Source organism: Mustelus asterias, chromosome 29, assembly GCF_964213995.1.
Source record: "Mustelus asterias chromosome 29, sMusAst1.hap1.1, whole genome shotgun sequence".
Classification (NCBI taxonomy): domain Eukaryota; kingdom Metazoa; phylum Chordata; class Chondrichthyes; order Carcharhiniformes; family Triakidae; genus Mustelus; species Mustelus asterias.
The window spans coordinates 16,817,449-16,844,732 of NC_135829.1; the positions used below are offsets into that span (position 1 = coordinate 16,817,449).

The following is a 27,284-nucleotide window of genomic DNA, read 5'->3' on the forward strand; positions in this document are numbered from 1 at the left end:
CAACAAAGAAAATTACAGCACAGCAACAGGCCCTTCGGCCCTCCAAGCCTGCACCAACCATGCTGTCCGACTCAACTAAAACCCCCTACCCTTCTGGGGACCGTATCCCTCTATTCCCATTCTATTCATGTATTTGTCAAGACGCCCCTTAAAAGTCACTACCGCATCCGCTTCCACTACCTCCCCCGGCAACGAGTTCCAGGCACCCACCACCCTCTGTGTAAAAAAATCTGCCTCGTACATCTCCTTTAAACCTTGCCCCTCGCACCTTAAACCTGTGCCTCCTAGTAATTGACTCTTCCACCCTGGGAAAAAGCTTCTGACTATCCACTCTGTCCATGCCTCTCATAGTCTTGTAGACTTCTATCAGGTCGCCCCTCAACCTCCGTCATTCCAGTGAGAACAAACCAAGTTTCTCCAATCTCTCCTCATAGCTAATGCCCTCCATACCAGGCAACATTCTGGTAAATCTTTTCTGTACCCTCTCCAAAGCCTCCACATCCTTCTGGTAGTGTGGCGACCAGAATTGTGTTCCGGTTTCCTCCCACAGTCCGAAAGACGTGCTGGTTAGGGTGCATTGGCCATGCTAAATTCTCCCTCAGTGTACCCGAACAGGCGCTGGAGCGTGGTGACTAGGGGATTTTCACAATAACTTCACTGCAGTGTTAATGTAAGCCTACTTGTGACACTAATAAATAAACTTTAACTTTTACAGTACGGGGTGTGTCGGCTTTGCTGATTGGGCAGGAGTCGAGATGTAGGTTACACAGCTGCAATTTTCTGCCCTTCCCTTTCCCGGATCATTTTATTACAGTCACGGGGCAACAGTTCAGCAAAATGTGTCAAACCCCTTGACGTGCCTGCTGAACATTCCATCCGTCCCACTCAATGTTGTTGTGTAATTAGCAGTCAAGAGGTGTGTGATTTTAATCTTGCTCCGAGAGAGATAACAGCCTCCCAACACCTCCCCCCAGATAAACAAGAGACTGTACTAAAAAGTGGTGCACTGATTGTAAAATCCTTTGGAACATGACAGACGTTACAGGAATGCAAGTTGCAACCGTGCACTTTCCCATGACTTGGGTGAGGAACATAGAGGGTTGGTTATTAAGTAAAGTTAAAGTTTATTTTTTAGTGTCACAAGCAGGCTTACATTAACACTGCAGTGAAGTTACTGTGAAAATCCTCCAGTCGCCACACTCCTGTTCGGGTTACACTGAGGGAGAATTTAGCACGGCCAATGCACCCTAACCAGCATGGTCTTTCGGACTGTGGGAGGAAACCGGAGCACCCGGAGGAAACCCAGGCAGACACGTGGAGAACGTGCAGACTCCGCACAGACAGTGAGTGACCCAAGCCGGGAATCGAACCCGGGTCCCTGGCGCTGTGAAGCAGCAGTGCTAACCATTGTGCCGCCCACTGTGGTGGCAATGGGGTCTCACCCGCAGGCTGGCAAGCTGCCAACATGCCTCCATCTCCTCTTTTTGTTAGGATCATACAAACGAGAAGCAGGAATAAGCCACTCAGTTCCTCGAGCCTGCTCCACCATTCAGCAAGATCATTCCTGATCCGACTGCAACCTTCCACCTCTCTCTGATACCCTTTCATTCCCCTTTGTTTATGGAGAATCTATCTACCCCTGCCTTAGGAAACATTCAAAGGCCAAGTTGCTGTTTGTATTGGAGAAGTGGGAGCCTGTTATTTTTCTCAAAGCAAGTCAGTCCAGAGGTGTGCAGGTCAGGTGGATTGGCCATGGTAAATTGGCCTTTAGTGTCCAAAGATGTGCAGCTTAGGGGGATTGGCCATGGTAAATGCACAGGTTATGGGACAAGGCGAGGGGAGTGGGCTGGGCAAGATACACTGTTGGACAGTCGGTGCAGGCTCAATGGGCCGAATGGCCTCCTTCTGCACTGTAGGGATTCTGTGATTCAAAACTCAGCCCTATGATAAATCCTGCAACAGAAATAAAGTGGTTTCACATGAGGGACTTTTGTATCTTACAGAGGGACTTTTGTATCTTACAGAGGGAGACCATTCGGCCCATTGTATCTGCGCCAGCTCGACCTAAACAATCCGATTCCCCATTATCCGGCAGATTTTTCCTCTTCAGGTCCCTATCCAATTCCCTTTGGAAAGCTGAATCCACTCCCGCTGCCCTCCAGACAGCGCCGGTTCCCCTCTTCCCTTTCAAGAGGAGAGGAGGTACAAACTCATTTTTATATTTTAAAAGGTGATTTACCCCCACAGAGGAGTGCAGCAAGTCAAGTTCAAATCAACTTCTCTAATAACGAGTTCTCAGTAAGTGTTAGACAGGTACTGAATCGGTATGGGGCTGGAGGTTTGAAAATTGAACGGGATTGACTCTGGATCAAACCAGCTTCTAACGCAGTGGGGTACGACACACTTTTCCACGATTCTCCCCCCCCTCCACTGTTGTCAGGTGGCCACGGTAGCACAATAGGTTAGCACTGCTGCCTCACAGCACCAGGGACCTGGGTTCGATTCCCGGCTCGGGTCACTGTCTGTGCAGAGTCTGCACGTTCTCCCCGTGTCTGCGTGGGTTTCCTCCCGGTGCTCCGGTTTCCTCCCACAGGCCAAAGATGGGCAGGTTAGGTGGATTGGCCGTGCTGAATTGCCCCTTAGTGTCAGGAGGACTAGCTAGGGTAAATACGTGGGGCTACGGGGATAGGGATGGGTGGGGTTGTGGAAGATCCCACCGGCTGGGAGGGCCAGAAAATTCCTGGCCAGAGACTTGACCACACACGGTCTGGGCTGATGCTCCTACACTTTACTGTCAAAAAGACCATTCCGGCGAGAACCTGAAGGCTCGCCTGCAGACTCGGTTTAACGTCCCACTTGAAAACCTCTGACCTCGGTCACAGCTGGGATTCACTGGTGCTGCTGCCGTGATTTGATTTGATTTATTATTGTCACGTGTATTGGGATACAGTGAAAAGTCTTGTTTCTTGCGTGCTATACAGACAAAGCATTCATAGAATACATAGGGGGAGAAGGAAAGGAAAGAGCGCAGAATATAATGTTACAGTCATAGCTAGGGTGTACAGAAATATCAACTTAATATATGGCAGGTCCATTCAAAAGTCTGACAGCAGCAGGGAAGAAGCTGCTCTTGAGTCGGTTGGTGCGTGATCTCAGACTTCTGTATCTTTTTCCCGATGAAAGAAGGTGGAAGAGAGAATGTCCAGGGTGCCTGGGGTCCTTAATTATGCTAGTTGCTTTTCCGAGGCATCAGGAAGTGTAGACGGAGTCAATGGATGGGGGGCTGGTTTGAGTGATGGACTGGGCTACGTTCACAACCCTTTGTAGTTTCTTGCGGTCTTGGGCAGAGCAGGAGCCATACCAAGCTGTGATACAACCAGAAAGAATGCTTTCTATGGTGCATCTGTAAAAGTTGGTGAGAGTCATGGCGGACATGCTGAATTTCCTTAGCCTCCTCAGAAAGTAGAGGCGTTGGTGGGCTTTCTTAACTATAGCGTCGGCATGGAGGGACCTTGGCTGAGTTCCCATTCTCCCTGGCAGCGGGGCGGGTACGGGCGAGATCGGGGAATCCCACCCTGGGGTAAAAGATCCCGGGACATTATTCAAAGAGCAGGCAAGCTTGGTTGGGCATGCAGCCAAGATTTCTCTCCGAGTTAACAGAACTAAATCAGTTCAGCAGATGGCTGGGAAACCTTGCCATGTGTAATCTGGCAGCTGCAATACATGAGTGAGTACACATCAAAAACACTTCATCCGCTCTGAGACACTGAGATACCCTGAGGCTGTAAAAGGCACTTTTCAATGCAACTTCTCTCTGCCCAGAGAACATCCCGGTTTATTCAAGTTAGCTGTTTCTCAACGCCCTTTTGTACAAAATAAACAGGAACACTATAAACCATTCCAATCAACTCCAGCCCAGACTGAATAGAGTTCTAATTGATTTATTTGAATATCACACAAGGGATTTCATCACTCAGTCTGTTTCTTTGACATTAGATACGGTGAGTTGATTTTGACTTTATGGCGATCACTCAAACTAGATGTCAATGTCTTGTTCATTACGTTGTTAAGGTTTAATGGCAATTGTATTGCTAATAAGGGAGATGGGTATTTGCACGCCTCTAAATGGAGATGTCCCTCGGGTTATTTGATTTTGTTTAATGGATTCAACCCAAAATAATATAAATGGTGGGGGAGTCCAGAACCAGGGGTGACAGTCTGAGGATCTGGGGTAGACCATTTAGGACAGAGATGAGGAGACATTTCTTCACCCAAAGAGTGGTGAGTCTGTGGAATTCATTACCACAGGAAGTAGTTGATGCCAAAACATTGAATGTATTCAAGAGGTGACTGGATTATAGCACTTGGGGCGAATGGGATCAAAGGTTATGGGGAAAAAGCAGGATTAGACTACTGAGTTGGATGATCAGCCATGATCGTAATAAATGGCGGAGCAGGCTCGAAGGGCCGAGTGGCCTCTTCCTGCTCCTATCTTCTGTGTCAATGGGGATTGCTGGGACACTGGGTGGGGGGTGGAGTAGTGTTAACTGTGAATAAAGTCAATAAACCCTTTCCAGCAAAGAAACAAGCTGAGTCTTTGGGTACGGTGGCACAGTGGTTAGCACCGCTGCCTCACAGCACCAGGGACCCGGGTTCGATTCTCGGCTTGGGTCACTGTCTGTGCAGAGTCTGCACGTTTTCCCCGTGTCTGTGTGGGTTTCCTCCGGGTGCTCCAGTTTCCTCCCACAGTCTAAAGATGTGCAGGTTAGGTGCATTGGCCAGGCTAAATTGTCCGTTAGTGGCGGGGGATTAGCTAGGGTAAATGTGTGGGGTTATGGGGATAGGGCCTGGGTGGGATTGTTGTTGGTGCAGGTGCGATGGGCCGAATGGCCTCCTTCTGCACTGTGAGGGTTCTATGATAAGTGATAAGCTGCTGCGTGAAGTATGAGCCTGGGCAAAGGATGAAGCAATAACAATGACCATTACTGAATAGGAACGCAGGAGCAGGAGTGGGCCATTCAGCCCATTGAGCATGTTCTGCCATTTAATAAGATTGTGGTTGATCTGTGGCCGAACTCCATATCCCTGCACGATCAACATGTTACTACTGACCAGAAACTGAACTTGACTAGCCATATAAATACTGGCAGGTCACAAGCTAGAAATTCTGTGGCCTTGGACCAGCCATATAAATACTGTGGCTACAAGAGCAGGTTACAGGCTGGGAATTCTGCAGCAAGTAACTCACCCCCTGACTCCCCTAAGCCTGCCCACTATCAATAAGGCACAAGTCAGGAGTGTGATGGAATACTCCCCACTTGCCTGGATGGGTGCGGCTCCAACAACACTCAAGAAGCTGGATATCATCAAGGGCAAAACAGCCGGTCTGATTGGCTCCCTTCCACCAGCATAACCGTTCACCCCCTCTGCCGCTGACCATCTACAAGATGGACGGCAGAAACTCGCCAAGGCCTCACCTTCCAAACCTACAACCGCCATCGCCAAGAGGTTCAGGGGCAGCAGATACATGGGTACACCACCATCTGCAAGTTCTCCTCCAAGCCACTCACCATCCTGACTTAGAATCATAGAATCGCTACAGTGCAGAAGGAGTCCATTCAGCCCATCGAGCCTGCACTGACAACAATCCCACCCAGGCCCTACCCCCCCCTAACCCCTAGCTAGTCCCCCTGACACTAAAGGACAATTTAGAATGGCCAATCAACCTAACCCGCACATCTTTGGACTGTGGGAGGAAACCTACGCAGACACGGGGAGAATGTGCAGACTCCACACAGACAGTCACCCAAGGCCGGAATTGAACCTGGGTCCCTGGCGTGCTAACCACTGTTGGGAATATCCCCACAGCCTGCTGGACCTGCAGAGTCTCACTAGCTGTCCTGTCTGGAGACAATGCACATCTCTTTAGCCTGTCTTGATGCTCTCTCCACTCACATTGTTTGTACCTTTAAGACTTGATTAGCTGTGTAAGTATTCGCATTCCAACCATTATTCATGTAAATTGAGTCTGTGTCTTTATATGCCCTGTTTGTGAACAGAATTCCCACTCACCTGAAGAAGGGGCTTGGGGCTCCGAAAGCTTGTGTGGCTTTGGCTACCAAATAAACCTGTTGGACTTTAACCTGTTAAACTTCTTACTGGGAATATCTCGGCCATTCCTTCAATGTCGCCGGGTCAACATCCTGGAGTTCCCTCCCTAACAGCACTGTGGGTGTACCTACACTACATGGACTGCAGCTGTTCAAGAACGGGGTTCACCACTGCCTTCTCAAGGGGCAATTAGGGATGGGCAATAAATGCTGGCCTAGCCGGAAGATGCCCATATCCCATGAAAGAATACATTTTAAAAATTCCTACAAAGCAAGATTGGTCCTGAGATTTGAAAGCCTGAGCAGAATAGAATTATTGTAAGTTGGGGTGGTTAGGAGATGTTGAAAGGATAGTTGAGGCCTCTGGTTCTGTTTTCACCATGAATGGTCACTGCTGCAATCATTGACTGAAGGTTTTGAAATTACTGATTAATAAAAGTTTATTTTTCACTTGCATCATCTTCATTGGAATGTTGTTATTTTGGCACACGGTGGCATAGGGTGGCACGGTGGCACAGTGGTTAGCACTGCTGCCTCACAGCGCCAGGGACCCGGGTTCGATTCCCGGCTTCAGGTTACTGTCTGTGTGGAGTCTGCACGTTCTCCCCGTGTCTCCATGGGTTTCCTCCGGGTGCTCCGGTTTCCTCCCACACTCCAAAGATGTGCAGGTTTAGGTGGATTGGCCATGCTGAATTGTCCCTTAGTGTCAGGGGGACTAACATGGTAAATATGCGGGGTTACGGGGATAGGGCTTGGGTGGGATTGTTGTTGGTGCAGGCTCGATGGGCCGAATGGCCTCCTCCTGCACTGTAGGGATTTTGTGATTCTATGAATATGAAATCTGTGTCCCATCAATTGGAGTAAATGTGCATCTATAGCCGGGGTGATGGGAAACAGGAAGCACAGCGACGTTACAACTGTAGTTGCATTTTCCTTTGTCACAAGAGGTGTAATCAGTGGGTGCCTCCTCCTTAATGGAGGAGAGAGAGAGACCCAGGCCCCAGCGAGGGCTTTACAGAGCCTGGGGCCTAGCTGGACAGGGCACACACATCAATGTCAACTTAGAAGTTCTTCACGGTCTTTTGGCTAAGATCAAGTGTAGCTTTTGATCCTGACTTGATAGAAGTCAATGAGGTTACATGGAGGCTTCACTTGAAGCAATTTTTAAAAATGCCATTTAGGCCTTTTGGCTGAGATGAAACTCAGAGCAAGCCCAGGAGGGGGTGTAATGCCTGCTCCTATCAGCTTGGATCTTGTAGATCAAGCTCAAGACAGGAAAAGTGGGGCCTGTCTTGTCAGCTTGGATCGGTAACGTCTCTCTTGTTGGGACTTTGATTGGACCAATTTGATCTTTTGATTGGAAATTTATTTTAAAAAGTCAACTTATAAGTTAAGAAAAAATAAATAAAAATATATGATACAAAGCTGACATAATTCTCCCATTATAGACTTATGATGGAAGAGTGAGCTCATCGCTAAAGTTAGCAGAGTGTGCCTTCTTAGCCATGACGTACAACAACTTATCCCAAACAATCTGGAGCAATGGCACTGGAGATCTGATAGCTTGCAGAGAGTGAGTGAGACAGTGAGAGAGAGAGAGAGAGACAGACAAACAGTGAGACAGAGAGAAATAGTGAGTGTGAGAGAGTGAGAGATAGTGATTGTGAGAGAGAGTATGAGAGAGAGAGAGAGAGAGAGTGTGAGAGAGAGAGAGTGTGAGTGAGACAGAGAGAGACAGTGAGTGTGAGAGAGAATGTTTGTGAGTGAGATAAAGAGAGACAGCAACAATGAGAGAGAGAGTGAGAGAAAGAGAGAGAGTAACAGTGGAGAGAGAGAGATATAGTAAGAGAGACAGTGAGAGAGAGACAATGAGAGAGAGAGAGAGAGATAGTGTGAGAGTGAGAGATAGTGTGAGAGTGATAGTGTGAGAGAGAGAGAGATAGTGAGAGTGAGAGAGATAGTGAGAGTGAGAGAGATAGTGAGAGTGAGAGAGAGATAGTGAGAGAGAGAGATAGTGAGAGAGAGAGAGATAGTGAGAGAGAGAGAGATAGTGAGAGAGAGAGACAGTGAGAGAGAGAGACAGTGAGAGAGAGAGAGACAGTGAGAGAGAGAGAGACAGTGAGAGAGAGAGAGACAGTGAGCGAGAGAGAGACAGTGAGCGAGAGAGAGACAGTGAGCGAGAGAGAGACAGTGAGCGAGAGAGAGACAGTGAGCGAGAGAGAGAGACAGTGAGCGAGAGAGAGAGAGACAGTGAGAGAGAGAGAGAGAGAGACAGTGAGCGAGAGAGAGAGACAGTGAGAGAGAGAGAGAGACAGTGAGAGAGAGAGAGAGAGACAGTGAGAGAGAGAGAGAGAGACAGTGAGAGAGAGAGAGACAGTGAGAGAGAGAGACAATGAGAGAGAGAGAGACAGTGAGAGAGAGAGAGAGAGATAGTGAAAGAGAGAGAGTGATAGTGAGTGAGAGAGAGACAGTGAGAGAGAGATAGTGAGAGAGAGAGATAGTGAGAGAGAGACAGTGAGAGAGAGAGAGACAGTGAGAGAGAGACAGTGAGAGAGAGAGAGACAGTGAGAGAGAGAGAGAGACAGTGAGAGAGAGAGAGAGACAGTGAGAGAGAGAGAGACAGTGAGAGAGAGAGAGACAGTGAGAGAGAGAGAGACAGTGAGAGAGAGAGAGACAGTGAGAGAGAGAGAGACAGTGAGAGAGAGAGAGAGAGACAGTGAGAGAGAGAGAGAGAGACAGTGAGAGAGAGAGAGACAGTGAGAGAGAGAGAGACAGTGAGAGAGAGAGAGACAGTGAGAGAGAGAGAGACAGTGAGAGAGAGAGAGAGAGATAGTGAAAGAGAGAGAGTGATAGTGAGTGAGAGAGAGACAGTGAGAGAGAGATAGTGAGAGAGAGAGATAGTGAGAGAGAGACAGTGAGAGAGAGAGAGACAGTGAGAGAGAGACAGTGAGAGAGAGAGAGACAGTGAGAGAGAGAGAGAGACAGTGAGAGAGAGAGAGAGAGAGACAGTGAGAGAGAGAGAGAGACAGTGAGAGAGACAGTGAGAGAGAGAGAGAGACAGTGAGAGAGAGAGAGACAGTGAGAGAGAGAGAGACAGTGAGAGAGAGAGAGAGATAGTGAAAGAGAGAGAGTGATAGTGAGAGAGAGAGAGACAGTGAGAGAGAGAGAGAGATAGTGAAAGAGAGAGAGTGATAGTGAGAGAGAGAGAGACAGTGAGAGAGAGATAGTGAGAGAGAGAGATAGTGAGAGAGAGAGATAGTGAGAGAGAGACAGTGAGAGAGAGAGACAGTGAGAGAGAGGCAGTGAGAGAGAGACAGTGAGAGAGAGACAGTGAGAGAGAGAGAGACAGTGAGAGAGAGACAGTGAGAGAGAGAGAGAGATAGTGAGAGAGAGCGATAGTGAGAGAGAGACAGTGATAGAGAGAGAGAGACAGTGAGAGAGAGAGAGAGAGAGAGACAGTGAGAGAGAGAGAGACAGTGAGAGAGAGAGAGACAGTGAGAGAGAGACAGTGTGAGAGAGAGAGAGACAGTGAGAGAGAGAGAGACAGTGAGAGAGAGAGAGACAGTGAGAGAGAGAGAGACAGTGAGAGAGAGAGAGACAGTGAGAGAGAGAGAGACAGTGAGAGAGAGAGAGACAGTGAGAGAGAGAGAGACAGTGAGAGAGAGAGAGACAGTGAGAGAGAGAGAGACAGTGAGAGAGAGAGAGATAGATAGTGTGAGAGTGAGATAGTGTGAGAGTGAGATAGTGTGAGAGTGAGATAGTGTGAGAGTGAGATAGTGTGAGAGTGAGATAGTGTGAGAGTGAGATAGTGTGAGAGTGAGAGATTGTGAGAGTGAGAGATAGTGTGAGAGTGAGAGATAGTGTGAGAGTGAGAGATAGTGTGAGAGTGAGAGATAGTGTGAGAGTGAGAGATAGTGTGAGAGTGAGAGATAGTGTGAGAGTGAGAGATAGTGTGAGAGTGAGAGATAGTGTGAGAGTGAGAGATAGTGTGAGAGTGAGAGATAGTGTGAGAGTGAGAGATAGTGTGAGAGTGAGAGATAGTGTGAGAGTGAGAGATAGTATGAGAGTGAGAGATAGTATGAGAGTGAGAGATAGTATGAGAGTGAGAGATAGTGTGAGAGTGAGAGAGAGAGAGAGAGAGAGATAGTGAGAGATGAGAGATAGTGAGAGAGAGAGAGATAGTGAGAGAAGAGAGATAGTGAGAGAAGAGAGATAGTGAGAGAAGAGAGATAGTGAGAGAAGAGAGATAGTGAGAGAAGAGAGATAGTGAGAGAAGAGAGATAGTGAGAGAAGAGAGATAGTGAGAGAAGAGAGATAGTGAGAGAGAGAGAGATAGTGAGAGAGAGAGAGATAGTGAGAGAGAGAGATAGTGAGAGAGAGAGAGATAGTGAGAGAGAGAGAGATAGTGAGAGAGAGAGAGATAGTGAGAGAGAGATAGTGAGAGAGAGAGAGAGATAGTGAGAGAGAGAGATATAGTGAGAGAGAGATAGTGAGAGAGAGAGATATAGTGAGAGAGAGAGAGATAGTGAGAGAGAGAGAGATAGTGAGAGAGAGAGAGATAGTGAGAGAGAGAGAGATAGTGAGAGAGAGAGAGATAGTGAGAGAGAGAGAGAGAGAGATAGTGAGAGAGAGAGAGAGATAGATAGTGAGAGAGAGAGAGAGATAGTGAGAGAGAGAGAGAGATAGTGAGAGAGAGAGAGAGATAGTGAGAGAGAGAGGGAGATAGTGAGAGAGAGAGATAGTGAGAGAGAGATAGTGAGAGAGAGAGATAGTGAGAGAGAGAGATAGAGACAGACAGTGAGAGAGAGAGAGCGAGACACAGAGCGGGAGAGAGAGACACGGAGAGAAGAGAGAGACAGTGAGAGAGAGAGACACAGTGGGAGAGAGTGAGAGAGACAGAGCGAGGAGAAATAAGAGAGAGTGAGACAGAGAGAAAGACAGCGAGACAGGGAGTGGAGAGAGACAGAGAGAGAGAGTGAGACAGTGAGTGAGAAAGAGCGAAAGAGAATGAGGGTGAGAGAGAGTGAGGGTGAGAGAATGAGAAGAAAGAGGTATAAAACAGGAGAGGAGAGGGAAAAAGAGAAAGAGAGAGAGCTGGTGGAATGAGGAAGAATATTCAATGTGAAATGTTAATGATGATCTGAGTATTCGAGAGCGATGGCACCGTGGTGACGCTGTGTCGATTGCTGCAGCTCCTCAGCACTGACAGAAAGAAGTCTCCACCTTGAAGCCTGTGTGTTTGGGTAACTCCTTGCTGAGGATCATTAATACCATCCTTCCTGTCCTGATTCTCTCTATAACCCCGCAACAGAAAAGGAAATCCTTTCTTTCGACTCACAGCTCCAGAATGAGGACGACATCGGTTTTGTTCTCGTAGACATCGTGCAGGGTGATGATATTGGAGTGCTGGAGCTGCTGGAGGATGTTCACCTCCCGCTCGATCTCCTCACGCCTCACTCCCCTTCGACTGGCTCGCACCTGTCGCTTTTTAATAAACTTTGCAGCGTATTCAATGCCAGAGCTTTTCTCCCAACATTTCTTCACGATAGCAAACTGGCCACTGCATCGATAGAAAGGAAAACATAGTTAGAAGCAGAAATCTAATCTGCTGGAAGCTCAGAAGATAAGGCAATTTACAAACAAACCCAAATATAAAAAGAACAGGAAACTCTCACCGACACTTCCTTCATCTGTGGGACATGGGCGTCGCTGGCTGGCCAGCATTTACTGCCCATCCTTAGTTGCCCTTGAACGGAGAGACTCACTGGGCCAATTCAGAGGCAGTTGAGAGCCAACATTGCTGTGGTTCTGGAGTCACATGTAGACCAGACCGGGTAAGGACGGCAGATTTCCTTCTCTAAAGGACGTTAGTGAACCAGATGGGGTTTTTCCGACAATGATTTCATGGTCATCAGTAGATTCTTAATTCCAGATGTTTATGATTGAATTCAAATTCCACCACATGCCGTGGTGGGATTCGAACCCGGGTCCCCAGAACATTAGCTGCGTTTTTGGATTAATAGTCTAACGATAATACCACTAGGCCATCGCCTCCTCAACCTGGCCAACATTCTTCCCTCAGCCAACACCATAAAAAATAGATTGGCCAGAGGAGGGACTGCAAACAAAAAAGTACCAAACCGTCTTAGTCACTGCGTGAGACATTGTATTAATTCCTGGGATGTGGGCGTCACCGGCAAGGCCAGCATCCATTGCCCATCCCTGAGTGCCCTCAAACTGAGTATCTTGCTCAGCCATTTCAGAGGGCATTTAAGAGTCACCCACATTGCTGTGGTTCTGGAGTCACATGTAGGCCAGACTAGTTAATGTGCATCGCCCAGATATAATTGAACACTCTGTTAATAAGCAATTAGCTGGAAGTGAGAGAGTGTGCGAATGTGTGTGTGAGAGAGTGAGTGAGAGAGTGAGGGAGAGTGTGTGTGTGAGTGAGAGAGAGTGAGAGAGAGTGTGTGAGAGAGAGTGAGAGAGAGAGTGAGAGAGAGCGTGTGAGAGAGCGTGTGAGAGAGCGTGTGAGAGAGCGTGTGAGAGAGCGTGTGAGAGAGCGTGTGAGAGAGCGTGTGAGAGAGCGTGTGAGAGAGCGTGTGAGAGAGCGTGTGAGAGAGCGTGTGAGAGAGCGTGTGAGAGAGCGTGTGAGAGAGCGTGTGAGAGAGCGTGTGAGAGAGCGTGTGAGAGAGCGTGTGAGAGAGCGTGTGAGAGAGCGTGTGAGAGAGCGTGTGAGAGAGCGTGTGAGAGAGCGTGAGAGAGAGCGTGAGAGAGAGCGTGAGAGAGAGCGTGAGAGAGAGCGTGAGAGAGAGCGTGAGAGAGTGCGTGAGAGAGTGCGTGAGAGAGTGCGTGAGAGAGTGCGTGAGAGAGTGCGTGAGAGAGTGCGTGAGAGAGTGCGTGAGAGAGTGCGTGAGAGAGTGCGTGAGAGAGTGCGTGAGAGAGTGCGTGAGAGAGTGCGTGAGAGAGTGCGTGAGAGAGTGCGTGAGAGAGTGCGTGAGAGAGTGCGTGAGAGAGTGTGAGAGAGAGTGTGAGAGAGAGTGGGAGAGTGTGAGAGAGAGTGTGAGAGTGAGAGAGAGAGTGAGTGTGTGAGAGAGAGTGAGTGTGTGAGAGAGTGAGCGAGAGAGAGCGAGAAAGTTTGTGAAAGAATGTGCGTAAGCGTGTCAGAAAGACAGAATGTGCGAGAGAGAAAGAGAGAATATATGAGAGAGAGAGAGAGAGAAAGAATATGCAACAGAGAGAGAGAGAGAATGCGAGAGAGAGAAAATGTGTGAGAGAGTCCAGCAGCAACTGGAGAGAGAAAGGGAGTTAACATTGAGTCCAATGTGATGCTTCCTCAGGTCATATTGGATTGGAAATGTTACCTGTGTTTCTCTCTGCACCGGTACTGCCAGATGGCTGGGTTTTTCCAGCACTTTCAACATACAATTCACATTGTTGAGTAAAAATGCCAATCAATGTCTATGAATTATTCTACAACAGACACAGAACACACTGGGAGGAAGTGGTAAAAAGCGTTGGGAACCATAGATCCAAAGTCACATTTTCCTTCCCAAGCCAGGCTGCACTCACCACAAGTCACGACTCAGGTTACTCCGAGTGCATCTCAAAATGTCATTTGATTTGGGTTTGTGGCTGCTATCATTGACACTCGAGATACAGGTTATTTTGCACGCAGTTTCCCCCCTTGTTCCAATTGTGTTATTTTCTTTAATGAAATGTAACTTTTGCAATATGACCAATTGCTAAAGAGAGAAAATGCAGGAAGATACTAAAACAGACAGAAGACTCCATTGATAAAACAAATCAGTGTTTGAAGGGGTTATGAGATTTTCTCAAAGGTTAAACATTGGTGTGGACCACAACCAGGTGATTGGAATGACACACTGATACATTAAACATCGCATTTTCCTCTGCCTTCTATCCTATCACACCTGTCCTTTTCCTGCCTCACCTTTCCTTGGCTCAGCACTTACTGTTCATCTCCAACGATGGAAGGTCACCAGCCCGTTCCACTCACTGTTTCTTTCTGCCCAACCCGGGTGTTTCCAGCGGTCTCTGGTTTTCATCATAACTTTAAGGATGTTTGCTCAAGAAACACCTGCAATGCTGCAATTTCCCCCTGGCTTTCTCAGTTAAGAATTTAAGAAGCTGACGGTAGCGTTGTCTGAGCCAAAGGAAATGCTGGAACGTTGCACAATTCTGCAGTGAAGCGGTGATTTCCTAGAATCCCTACAGTGCGGAAGAGGCCATTCGGCCCATCATGTCTGCGCCAACTCTCTGACAAGAGTATCTTACTCAGGCCCTCACCCTATCTTCATAACACCACACACTTCCCATGGCTAATTCCCCCTAACCTACACATCTTTGGACACTAAAGGGCAATTTAGCATGGCCAATCCACCTAACCTGCACATCTTCGGACACTAAGGGACAATTTAGCATGGCCAATCCACCTAACCTGCACATCTTTGGACACTAAAGGAACAACTTAGCATGGTTAATGCACCTAACCTGCACATCTTTGGACACTAAGGGACAATTTAGCATGGCCAATCCACCTAACCTGCACATCTTTGGACACTAAGGCCAGAATTTTACCAGCACTCCCGCCCCGACTCCGGGGGCAGGCAAGGCTCAGAGAGCAGCATTCTCCGTTGGCCTCAGGCGGGACCGTACAAACCTTGGGCAGATGTGCTGGTAATATTCCGCCCTAAGGGACAACTTAGCACGGCCAATCCACCTAACCTACACATCTTCGGACTGTGGGAGGAAACCGGAGCACCCGGAGGAAACCCACGCAGACACGGGGAGAATGTGCAAACTCCACACAGACAGTGACCCGAGGCCGGAATCAAATCTGGGTCCCTGGTACGGTGAGGCAGCAATGCTAACCACTGTGTCACCGTGCCAGACCAGATAATAAGGACCAAATAATCTGTTTCTTATGCTGGAGCAGGACAGTGGCACAGCACCAGGGACCTGGGTTCAATTCTGACTTTGGGTGACTGTCTGTGTGGAGTCTGCATGTTCTCCCAGTGTCTGCGTGGGTTTCATCCGGTTTACTCCCACAGTCCAAAGATGTGCGGGTTAGGTGGATTGTCCATGCTAAATTGCCCCTAAATGTCCCAAGATGTGTAGGTTAGTTGGATTAACCATGATAAATTCACAGGGTTAAGGGGATAGGGCAGGGCAAAGGGCTTGGGGGCAAGAGAGTTGGCGCAGACTCAATGGGCCGAATGGCTTCCTGCTACACTGTAGGAATTCTATGATTCTATTGGCCAGGACACTGGGGAAAATTCACCTGCTGTTCATGATAGTGCCAAGACATCTATTCTGATCCTTGAGGAATATGTGTTGTGAGACACTGCATTCTTCCCTCACTTTTCTAATCCCTACTCCTGAAGGTGTACACTCCTAAAAGTGCATTATCCCGCAGGTATAAAACTCAACGGTGGATGTTAGCGGGTCATTTAACCCGACCACAACTGCAACTATACTTCTGTTTGAAAAATCCAAGGAGATATTACAATCTGCATACGATATTCAAACTTTTCTGAGGAAGGATGTTCTGGCTCTCGAGGGAGTGCAGCAAAGGTTTACCAGGCTGATTCCGGGGATGGTGGGACTGATGTATGAGGAGAGATTGACTAGGTTAGGATTGTTTTCACTGGAGTTTAGACAAATGAGGGGGGGGAATCTCTTGGAGACTTATAAAATTCTAACAGGACTGGACAGGGTCGATACAGAGAGGATGTTCCTGATGATGGGGGGAGTCCAGAACCAGGGGTCACAGTCTGAGGATTCGGGGTAGACCATTTAGGACGGAGGTGAGGAGACATTTCTTCACCCAAAGAGTGGTGAGCCTGTGGAATTCATTACCACAGGAAGTAGTTGATGCCAAAACATTGAATGTATTCAAAAGGCGGCTGGATATAGAACTTGGGGGTGAACGAGATCAAAGGTTATGGGGAGAAAGCAGGATTAGGCTATTGAGTTGGACGATCAGCCATGATCGTGATGAATGGCGGAGCAGGCTCGAAGGGCCGAATGGCCTCATCCTGCTCCTATCTCCTATGTTTGTATGATGTGCACAACACTAAATCATGTTCTACTCAGGTGACTAAGTGATACTCTTAAGAATGTGTCAAAAAGATGTTTCCTCTTCATTTCTGCAAATCTAATTTCTAAAAAGTACCGAGTTCTCTTTTTTCTTTGTACACAGCAAGCAAAGAGAGAAATAGCCCGATCGTTATCTGGATTGCTTCAGGGGGAGAGTATTGGGGAAGTAGATCAAAGTGAGCAGTGCCAATCTCTCACGGTGCTAAACTCACTAGTATCCGGTTCACTTAACACCAGAACGGTTAATTTAACACCATAACTGATCCCTCTCGAATAAGCTTAACAGCAACAATGATCTCTATTCTCTCTTTAGCCAATGCTTGCCCATTCACACTTTGGAGGGGCAACAGCTCAAATCGGTGTTAATTAGCAAAGTATTGTGCAAGAACAGCCATGAAGTCGGCCTCATAAACTTAACCACTGGGAACTCTTTCTTGCAAGTATGCACTGTCTCACTGTCAGATTGGAGGCTGCTTAACCAGGATCCACACTGGGAGGAGCTACCACCCCCAGGGGTCACATGACCCCCCCTTACTCTTAAAGGGGCAGTACGCTCCCCAAACCCCCAACATACATATATCGCAATAGGTCCTGATTAAAGAGTAGCAGCATAACAATGTAATGCTAGTGAACAATCCATCAGTGCTTTCTTTCATATTTACACTAGATTCCACGAAAATTAGCCCCTAACATCTGCACACAGGCCGTTCAACAGGAAGGGGTCTTCTGCCCAGGGGCATGTTGTAACGGTGTTGGTTACAGAATATGTCCGGTCAAGATCTCTTCACCGTCTTCTGTATATGGCACAGTGGTTAGCACTGCTGCCTCACAGCGCCAGGGACCCAGGCTCGATTCCCGGCTTGGGTCACAGTCCTTGTGGAGTCTGCACGTTCTCCCCGTGTCTGCGTGGGTTTCCTCCGGGTGCTCCGGTTTCCTCCCACACTCCAAAAGATGTGCAGGTTAGGTGAATTGGCCGTGCTAAATTCTCCCTCAGTGTGCCCGAACAGGCAGTGGAATGTGGCAACTAGGGGATTTTCACAGTAACTTCATTGCAGTGTTAATGTAAGCCTACTTGTGACTAATAAACAAACTTTAAACGTTATAGTGGGGGGTGGGGGGGCACCGTGGCACAGTGGTTAGCACTGCTGCCTCACAGCGCCAGGGACCTGGGTTCGGGTCCGCTGTGTGGAGTTTGTACGTTCTCCCCGTGTCTGCTTGGGTTTCCTCCGGGTGCTCCGGTTTCCTCCCACACTCCAAAGATGTGTGGGTTAGGTGGATTGGCCATGCAGAATTGCCCCTTAGTGTCAGGGGGACTAGCAGGGCAAATACGTGGGGTTATGGGGATAGAGCCTGGGTGGGATTGTTGTTGGTGCAGGCTCGATGGGCCGAATGGCCTCATTCTGCACTGTTGGGATTCTATGAACAACAAGTCTTTATTAACTGATTGCAACTACATACAGGCAAGGAGACTTCTCCAAGTCTGAACACAGCTCTGCCCAACCCTGCACTAAGCCTAGGTCATATGCCTTCTTACATCGCTGTGGGGGCAGTACTAGACTCAGCCCCACATTAACCGTATGTGCCAGGCCCTTTCACTACAGAGATGTTTGCTTGGTTGGAGTGATTCCCAACCATTGTTACTATCTGAAGTCAATACATTCATACACCATTGATTGTATGACCTGACTAACCAATCAGGAGGCTCCTGCGGGAGGAAAACAAATGCATCATTATCTCATTCCCCTTTCTTAACCAATACCAATGCAGATCCCTCCCCAAATCACTCACCTTTCCTGGAGTCTGTTACACATCACACACGCACACACACATTCACCTGTGTACATGCACACAAAACCACACACACACTCACCTGCGTACACGCACACACAAAACCACACACACACTCACCTGCGTACACGCACACACAAAACCACACACACACTCACCTGTGTACACACACACACACAAAACCACACACACTCACCTGTGTACACGCACACAAAACCACACACACTCACCTGTGTACACACACACAAAACCACACACACTCACCTGTGTACACGCACACAAAACCACACACACTCACCTGTGTACACACACACAAAACCACACACACACTCACCTGTGTACACGCACACAAAACCACACACACTCACCTGTGTACACACACACAAAACCACACACACTCACCTGTGTACACGCACACACAAAACCACACACACTCACCTGTGTACACGCACACACAAAACCACACACACTCACCTGTGTACACGCACACACAAAACCACACACACTCACCTGTGTACACGCACACACAAAACCACACACACTCACCTGTGTACACGCACACACAAAACCACACACACTCACCTGTGTACACGCACACACAAAACCACACACACTCACCTGTGTACACACACACACAAAACCACACACACTCACCTGTGTACACACACACACAAAACCACACACACACTCACCTGTGTACACACACACACAAAACCACACACACTCACCTGTGTACACACACACACAAAACCACACACACTCACCTGTGTACACACACACACAAAACCACACACACTCACCTGTGTACACGCACACACAAAACCACACACACTCACCTGTGTACATGCACACACAAAACCACACACACTCACCTGTGTACACACACACTCACCTGTGTACACACACACACAAAACCACACACACTCACCTGTGTACACGCACACACAAAACCACACACACTCACCTGTGTACACACACACACAAAACCACACACACTCACCTGTGTACACGCACACACAAAACCACACACACTCACCTGTGTACACGCACACACAAAACCACACACACTCATCTGTGTACACGCACACACAAAACCACACACACTCACCTGTGTACACACACACACAAAACCACACACACTCACCTGTGTACACACACACACAAAACCACACACACACTCACCTGTGTACACACACACACAAAACCACACACACTCACCTGTGTACACACACACACAAAACCACACACACTCACCTGTGTACACACACACACAAAACCACACACACTCACCTGTGTACACGCACACACAAAACCACACACACTCACCTGTGTACACGCACACACAAAACCACACACACTCACCTGTGTACACACACACTCACCTGTGTACACACACACACAAAACCACACACACTCACCTGTGTACACGCACACACAAAACCACACACACTCACCTGTGTACACACACACACAAAACCACACACACTCACCTGTGTACACACACACACAAAACCACACACACTCATCTGTGTACACACACACACAAAACCACACACACTCACCTGTGTCCACGCACACACAAAACCACACACACTCACCTGTGTTCACACACACACAAAACCACACACACTCACCTGTGTACACGCACACACAAAACCACACACACTCACCTGTGTACACGCACACACAAAACCACACACACTCACCTGTGTACACGCACACACAAAACCACACACACACTCACCTGTGTACACACACACACAAAACCACACACACTCACCTGTGTACACACACATACAAAACTACACACACTCACCTGTGTACACACACACAAAACCACACACTCACCTGTGTACACACACACACAAAACCACACACACTCACCTGCGTATACACACACACACAAAACCACACACACTCACCTGTGTACACACACACACACAAAACCACACACACTCTCCTGTGTACACACACACACAAAACCACACACACTCACCTGTGTACACACACACACAAAACCACACACACTCACCTGTGTACACACACACACAAAACCACACACACTCACCTGTGTACACACACACACAAAACCACACACACTCTCCTGTGTACACACACACACACAAAACCACACACACTCACCTGTGTACACAGACACACACAAAACCACACACACTCACCTGTGTACACACACACACACAAAACCACACACACTCCCGTGTACATGCACACAGATACACGTGCACACATATACACACAGACACACACGAGTTCACGTACACACACAGGTGCATTATGTACTCACGCAAGTGCGTTATGTACACACGCAAGTGCGTTATGTACACACGCAAGTGCGTTATGTACACACACACATATATGCAAGCATGCACGCACACGCACTCCTGTAACAAACTATTTTCTCTAATCTCTCTTTTACCTTAAGACTTCTCAATTTTGAATCACAATACATGTGTGAGCGTGTGTGTGTGTGTGTGTGTATAATATATATATATAAAAATTGTTTTTTTTATTAAATAATAAAATACATTTTTCATTTTGTAGTCAAACCTACTGGAAATCAATATTGTGTTTGGCCTCCACAGCTTTGTGATGTGAACATTACAGTTTTTCAAACATTGACTTATGCATCTCGACCGCCAGGCAAAGTGCCACATGATCTGACCATAAGATTGCTGTTTGCAACTCCCTCAAACCAGTTTCACTCAACAAAAATCAAGAGGAACTGCTTACAGAGAAGAAAGATTTATAAAAACTGTACCCAGGTATCTGACAATCTCCTGTTGCGATCCAGACAGACCACCAAGTTCGATTAGGAATATGGGAATAAACTCTTCCAAGCACAATAACCAATAACCTTAAATCAAATCAGGATTTCTACAATTCAAAACAATTCATTGTTACAAAAACCACCCAGAAAAAAATAATATTTAGATCGATCATCGCCTTCAGGAAGCTTAGTGGAGGACATGTCCCTGTCTACATCAGCAGTGATGAAGTGAAAATGGTCGAGAGCTTCAGGTTTTTAGGTGTCCAGATCACCAACATCGTATCCTGGTCCCTCCATGCCGATGTCATAGTTAAGAAAGCCCACCAACACCTCTACTTTCTCAGGAGGCTAAAGAAATTCAGCATGTCCGCTATGACTCCCACCAATTTTTACAGATGCACCGTAGAAAGCATTCTTTCTGGTTGTATCACAGCTTGGTATGGCTCCTGCTCTGTCTAAAACTGCAAGAAACTACAAAGGGTTGTGAACGTAGCCCAATCCATCACTCAAACCAGCCTCCCATCCATTGACTCTGTCTACACTTCCCGCTGCCTGGGCAAAGCAGCCAACATAATTAAGGACCCCACCCAACCCCGGACATTCTCTCTTCCACCTACTTCCGTCGGGAAAAAGATACAAAAGTCTGAGGTCACGTACCAACCGACTCAAGAACAGCTTCTTCCCTGCTGCTGTCAGACTTTTGAATGGACCTACCTCGCACTAAGTTGATCTTTCGCTACACCCTAGCTATGACTGTAACACTACATTCTGCACCCTCTCCTTTCCTTCTCCACTATGTACTCTATGAACAGTATGCTTTGTCTGTTAGCGTGCGAGAAACAATACTTTTCACTGTATACTAATACATGTAACAATAATAAATCAAATCAAATTCTGTAGCTCTCAGTCGCTACTGTGTATTGGATTACTGGTTGCTAAGTAACTGAGATTTGATTAAGGGATCAATATGATTAAAATATTGATCAAGTCACACTCCTTGACCGGAATTCTCCAGCCATTTATGCCCCGCCTCTGCTGCACACAAGGATAGAGAATTTGGCGCTCAGCCAAATCTCCACTCACTGCAGCGGGACTGGAGAATCCCGCTGGTGTGACTGGCTGGAAAATTCTGACCCTTATCTCATAGTCAATAGCCCCCATGTTATGGACTCAATTCAAGGGCTCCCTTTACCCTCCTGTCACACTGAGACAATGGTGAGTTATCATTGAATCCCTACAGTGCAGAAGGAGGCCATTCAGCCCACTGAGCCTGTACCGACAGCAATCCCACCCAGGCCCTATCCCCATAACCCCACGCACGTACTCCACTAATCCCCCTGATACTAAGGTGCAATTTAACTTGGCCAATCAACCTAACCCGCACATCTTTGGGCTGTGGGAGGAAACCGGAGCACCCGGAGGAAACCCACACAGACACGGGGAGAATGTGCAGACTCCACTCAGACAGTGACCCAAGCCGGGAATCGAACCCGGGTCCCTGGCGCTGTGAGGCAGCAGTGCTGACCACTGTCAAAGTTAAAGTTTATTTATTAGTCACAAGTACATTAACACCGCAATGAAGTTACTGTGAAAATCTCCTAGTCGCCACACTCCGGTACCTGTTCGGGTACACTGAGGGAGAATTTAGCATGGCCAATGCACCTAACCAGCACGTCTTTCAGATTGTGGGAGGAAACCGGAGCACCCGGAGGAAACCCACGCGGACACGGGGAGAATGCGCAGATGCCACACGGACAGTGACCCAAGCTGGGAATCGAACCCGGGTCCCTGGCGCTGTGAGGCAGCAGTGCTGACCCGCTGTGCCACCCGGATTCTCGGGTAAGAATTCTGATGCGAAAGGCGATGGTGGATAAACTGATGGATACAGCACTGTCAAGGAAAGCAGCAGCAAAATAGAGATATAGAAACTTGGCTGGATTGTGTTTGTTGCGGGGAGGGAGGGGGGGGGGTGTGGAGGGGGCCTGTGGGTGTAGGCCGCATAAAAGTTTGGAAAGGTCAAGGTTCGGCCTCTGGGCTGAGTACAAGTTGCAGACACAGAGTGATCTATCCCTGGGCTGAACTTTGCAGTGCCGTTACTTGTTTAAAATCTCAATGGCTGAGTGAGCTCCAGAACATTAGATTCTGACAGTCTGGAATGTTGTTAAAAAGCTGTGTTTGTTTTATAGCCCAGTGGCAGCCAGGTCTTTGCTCTGTGCGGACTTCCTGTGGTAAATATCTGAGGGTAACAGGCAGTTTCTTCCCGAGTGTCCTTCATTGCTGCTGCCTGTCTCTTTACTTCTATAAAACTAGTTGCAAGCAAAAAGAAGAGTAGAATGCGCCGGATTTTCAGTCAGCTGCTTTTATATCAGTAACAGAAAGTTAGTTTGCTGGAGGGGCACACTGAATTGCCCCCCCCCCCGAGTGTCAGGAGGATTAATAGGGTAAATATATGGGGTTACGGGGATCGGGCCTGGGTGGGATTGTTGTCGGTGCAGACTCGATAGGCCTTCTGCACTGTAGGATTCTATGATATGATCTTTCATATCAGAATTCTTACCCGAGATTTAAAGTGCAGAAATGTCTCAACCAGTGGTGGGCAACCTGCCAGGGGGTGGGGGAAGGGGGGGGGGGTGAGGGGGGAGGGGGGGGGGGGGGTTTGCCTCATTCCACTGATTTCCGTCCGTGTAGTTTTTTTCCTACCGGTGTGACTGAAGTGATTCGCACGTAAAGCGAGGGCGAATGAAGTGAGGTGGGTGCTGATTGCTCACAACACTGACTGTGAGAGCCGAGCGCTCCCTCTGTGTCCAAAGCGTCAATATTCCTTTTGTCTTTACCATTCAAAGTTGATGACAGTTCCATTAATGCAGAGAGCTCTGATGAAGGTGTCATCCAGACTCGAAACATTGGCTCCATTCGTGTTGTTAAAACTCTTACTGTGTTCAACCCAGTCCAACGCCCGCATCTCCACATCATGGCTACCATCGACGCCGCAAACTGCCGGCTCCAAGTGGAGAGGATCTCCAAGAAGATCGCGCATATCGACACAGACATCAGGTTTCTACAAACATGCAAGAAAGCAGACAAGATATCGAAAGGACTACGGATCACGAACCCACTCAGGTCAACCTATAACACAGACCACGCTGAGAGACTTTGCCGTCGCACCTCTCTCACACTCCTCAACCACCTCATACACCAGCTCTACAGCAAACGCCGCAGCCTGGAAACCAAGATAGAGTCCATATTCTCAACTTGCGCTCAGGACGCAGACCAGCTGCGAAACTCTCCCAAGCAGACGAGACAAAGGAACTCTTTAAGATCTGGTTGGCTGGAGGGATTCGCATTCTAATCAGTATTCTGTAACTTGATTTTGTGTCTGTGTGTGCCCTGTTTGAGAGCACATTTCCACTCCATCTGACGAAGGAGCAGCGCTCTGAAAGCTAATGGTATTTGCTACCAAATAAACCTGTTGGACTTTAACCTGGTGTTGTTAAAACTCTTACTCTATTCTCTCTCCTTACAGAAGCTGTCAGACCTGCTGAGATTTTCCAGCATTTTCTCTCTTTGTTTCAGATTCCAGCGTCCGCAGTAATTTGCTTTTATCTAAGAGCCAACCACATTGCTCCGAGGACACATGTAGGTCAGACCAGGTAAGGACAGCAGATTTCCTTCCCTGAAGGACATTAGTGAACCTGATGGGTGGCTATGCTGTCCAGGGTTGCACACAGCAACGTCCTGGATATTGATCTGTCCTGGAGACTCCAGGCCAATCATAATCACAGTAAGACTAATGTCCTGGATTTACTCATTAATTGGATTTGAATTCCCCCAGTCGGCATGGCAGGATTTGAACCCATGTATCTGGAGCATTAGTCCTGACCTCCGGATTACTCATCGAGAAACATTACCACGATACTATCATTGCCAAATTCAGGAGACATCACTGACACACTGTCTAGATTTCTCTAAAAGGTGTCAAGAGATAAGGGGGGAGCGCGGGAACATGGTGTTGAGATGCCGGATCAGCCATGGAGGAGCAGTACGAAGGCACAGTGGTTAGCACTGCTGCCTCACACCGCCAGGGATTTGGGTTCAATTCTGGCCTTGGGTCACTGTGCGGAGTCTGCACATTCTCCCCATGTCTTGCGTGGGGTTCCTCCGGGTGCTCTGGTTTCCTCCCACACTCAAAGATGCGCGGGTTAGGTGAATTGACCAAGGTAAATTGCCCCTTAGTGTCCAAAGATGTGTAGGTTAGATGGATTGGCAATGGTGAATGTGTGGAGTTACGGGGATAGGGCAGGGAAGAGGGCCTGGGTAAGATTTACTCAGTAAGAAGTTTAACAACACCAGGTTAAAGTCCAACAGGTTTATTTGGTAGCAAAAGCCACACAAGCTTTCGGAGCTCCAAGCCCCTCCTTCAGGTGAGTAGGAATTCTGTTCACAAACAGAGCTTATACTTGGTTTCCAGGCTGCGGCGTTTGCTGTAGAGTTGGTGTATGAGGTGGTTGAGGAGTTTGGTTTCCAGGCTGCGGCGTTTGCTGTTACTGCCAGAGAGGTGGTGCAGACTCGATGGGCTGAATGGCCTCTTCTGCACTGTATGGTTCTATGATATAGTGATCACCTCGAAGGGCCGAATGGCCTACTCCTGCTTCTATTTTCCATGTCTTCCCATTTGGATACAGTGTGTAAGTCAAGCTTTTGACAGTGTGACATGTCCCCCATTTTAAGTAGTAAGTTGACTTGGTATACGCTAGGTTATCCGAAGTAGAGAGTTTGCAGGTCTCGGGTGCCTCTGGTATATTTTACAATGCTAATTATTTGGGACGGTCAATAGGTCTTCATTATTTTTTGAGCTGTGCGTTTTATTTGGTGGGGGGGGGGGGGGGGGGGTAGTATATCAGTCTTTATGTGCTTCTCACAGAAGCAAATTCTACATTCCCATCACACCCTGGGTCACAAGATTCCTCCCGAATTCCTCATTGGATTTATGAGTCCCGATCTTACACTGATGACCCCTAGTTTTTGACTCAGAGTGGAGGCAGTTTCTCTATCGGTCACCACTCAGCTTTCTGTTCTGTGCACAGACTCAGCAACCTGAAGGTCAAGATGCATCAATGTGCGTTCAAATTCCTCTCTATTGTTTGAGCCACAGCTGCAAACTTATTTAAAATAAATGGTTTAATGCAACAGTTGGAGGATCCTACGCAATTATCAGTCGCAGACCTTCAGACTCCCAGTCTATTTTCAGAATGTTTTCAAGGCCTGAGCAAAATTCCTGAGCTTCTTAATGCCAAACTTTTACACGTCGTGGGCTTATCCTTAAATGGCTAAGTGTTATGTCACCTTCGTGAGGAACAAAAGGTATTTCTTGATAAACGATGTATAGGGGTGCCCTGGGGCACCCCAACTGGCTGCTGCAATCCTTACATGGCTTACTACATGGCTTCAAGGTGCATTCTGCCTGAGAGAGGACTCCACCCTCTGGGGTGATCACTTCGCTCTCAAGTCCCCATTGGTCCCTCGAGCCAGGCAACCCTCTTCTGCGGTGCCGTCTTAAAGGGACAGAGACTCACGACATTAAGAACAGCGCCAACGCAACAATAGAGGCACCCGCTAGCCTTTGAAAAAATATAATCGTTAAACTGACAGAGGCAAAGAGATATACCTCACGGAAACAGGCCCTTCAGCCCAACTCGTCCATGCCGTCCAGGTTTCCTGAACTGAACTGGTCCCATTTACCTGTGTTTGGCCCATAATCCCTCTAAACCTTCCCCATCCATGTACCTGTCCAAATATCTTTTAAATGTTGTGATTATACCCGCCTCTACCACCTCCTCTGGCAGCTCATACACGGGAGAAAAAGTTGTCCCTCGGGTCCCTTTTAAATCTTTCCCCTCTCACCTTAAACCATTGTCCTCTACCCTGGGGAAAAGGCTATTCACCTTATCTTTGCCCCTCAGGATTTTATTAACCTCTATCAGGTCACCCCTCATCCTTCTACACTCCAGGGGGAAAAAGTCCCAGCCTCTCCTTATAATTTAAATCTTCCAATCCCGGTAACATCCTTGTAAATCTTTTTTTTTTGCACCCTTTCCAGTTTTATAGCATGAAGAGTTGGGGTTTGCTGGGTAATTAATTATTAATTTTAGCACCATCTCAAAACACATGTAAAAAAAGGCACAAAGGGGACAATGGGTGCAACATTTCCACAGTTTTTAAGTTTTTCTATTAGTGTCACAAATGAGCTTACATTAACACTGCAATGAAGTTACTGTGAAGCTCCCCTAGTCGCCACACTCCGGCGCCTGTTCGGGTACACTGAGGGGGAATTTCGCACGACCAATGCACCTAACTAGGTCTTTCGGACTGTGGGAGGAAACCGGAGCATCCGGAGGAAACCCATGCAGATACGGGGAGAATGTGCAGACTCCGCACAGAGGGGGAATCGAACCTGGGTCCCTGGCGCTGTGGGGCAG

General features: G+C 47.8%; 1 protein-coding gene across 8 annotated transcripts in view; it reads right to left on the bottom strand.

Moving 5' to 3' along the window:
- Nucleotides 1–27,284, bottom strand: part of dapk2b (death-associated protein kinase 2b) — a 144,978-nt gene that overhangs the window by 49,538 nt on the left and 68,156 nt on the right. For all 8 annotated transcript variants that reach the window (XR_013495688.1, XR_013495687.1, XR_013495686.1 and 5 more), the window contains exon 3: nt 11,449–11,670. Coding sequence is in view for 4 of the 8 variants with exons in the window: in XM_078200132.1 (XP_078056258.1) it covers nt 11,449–11,670 (222 nt within the window). In the remaining 4 variants the exon portion in view is untranslated. The remainder of the gene's footprint in view (nt 1–11,448; nt 11,671–27,284) is intronic.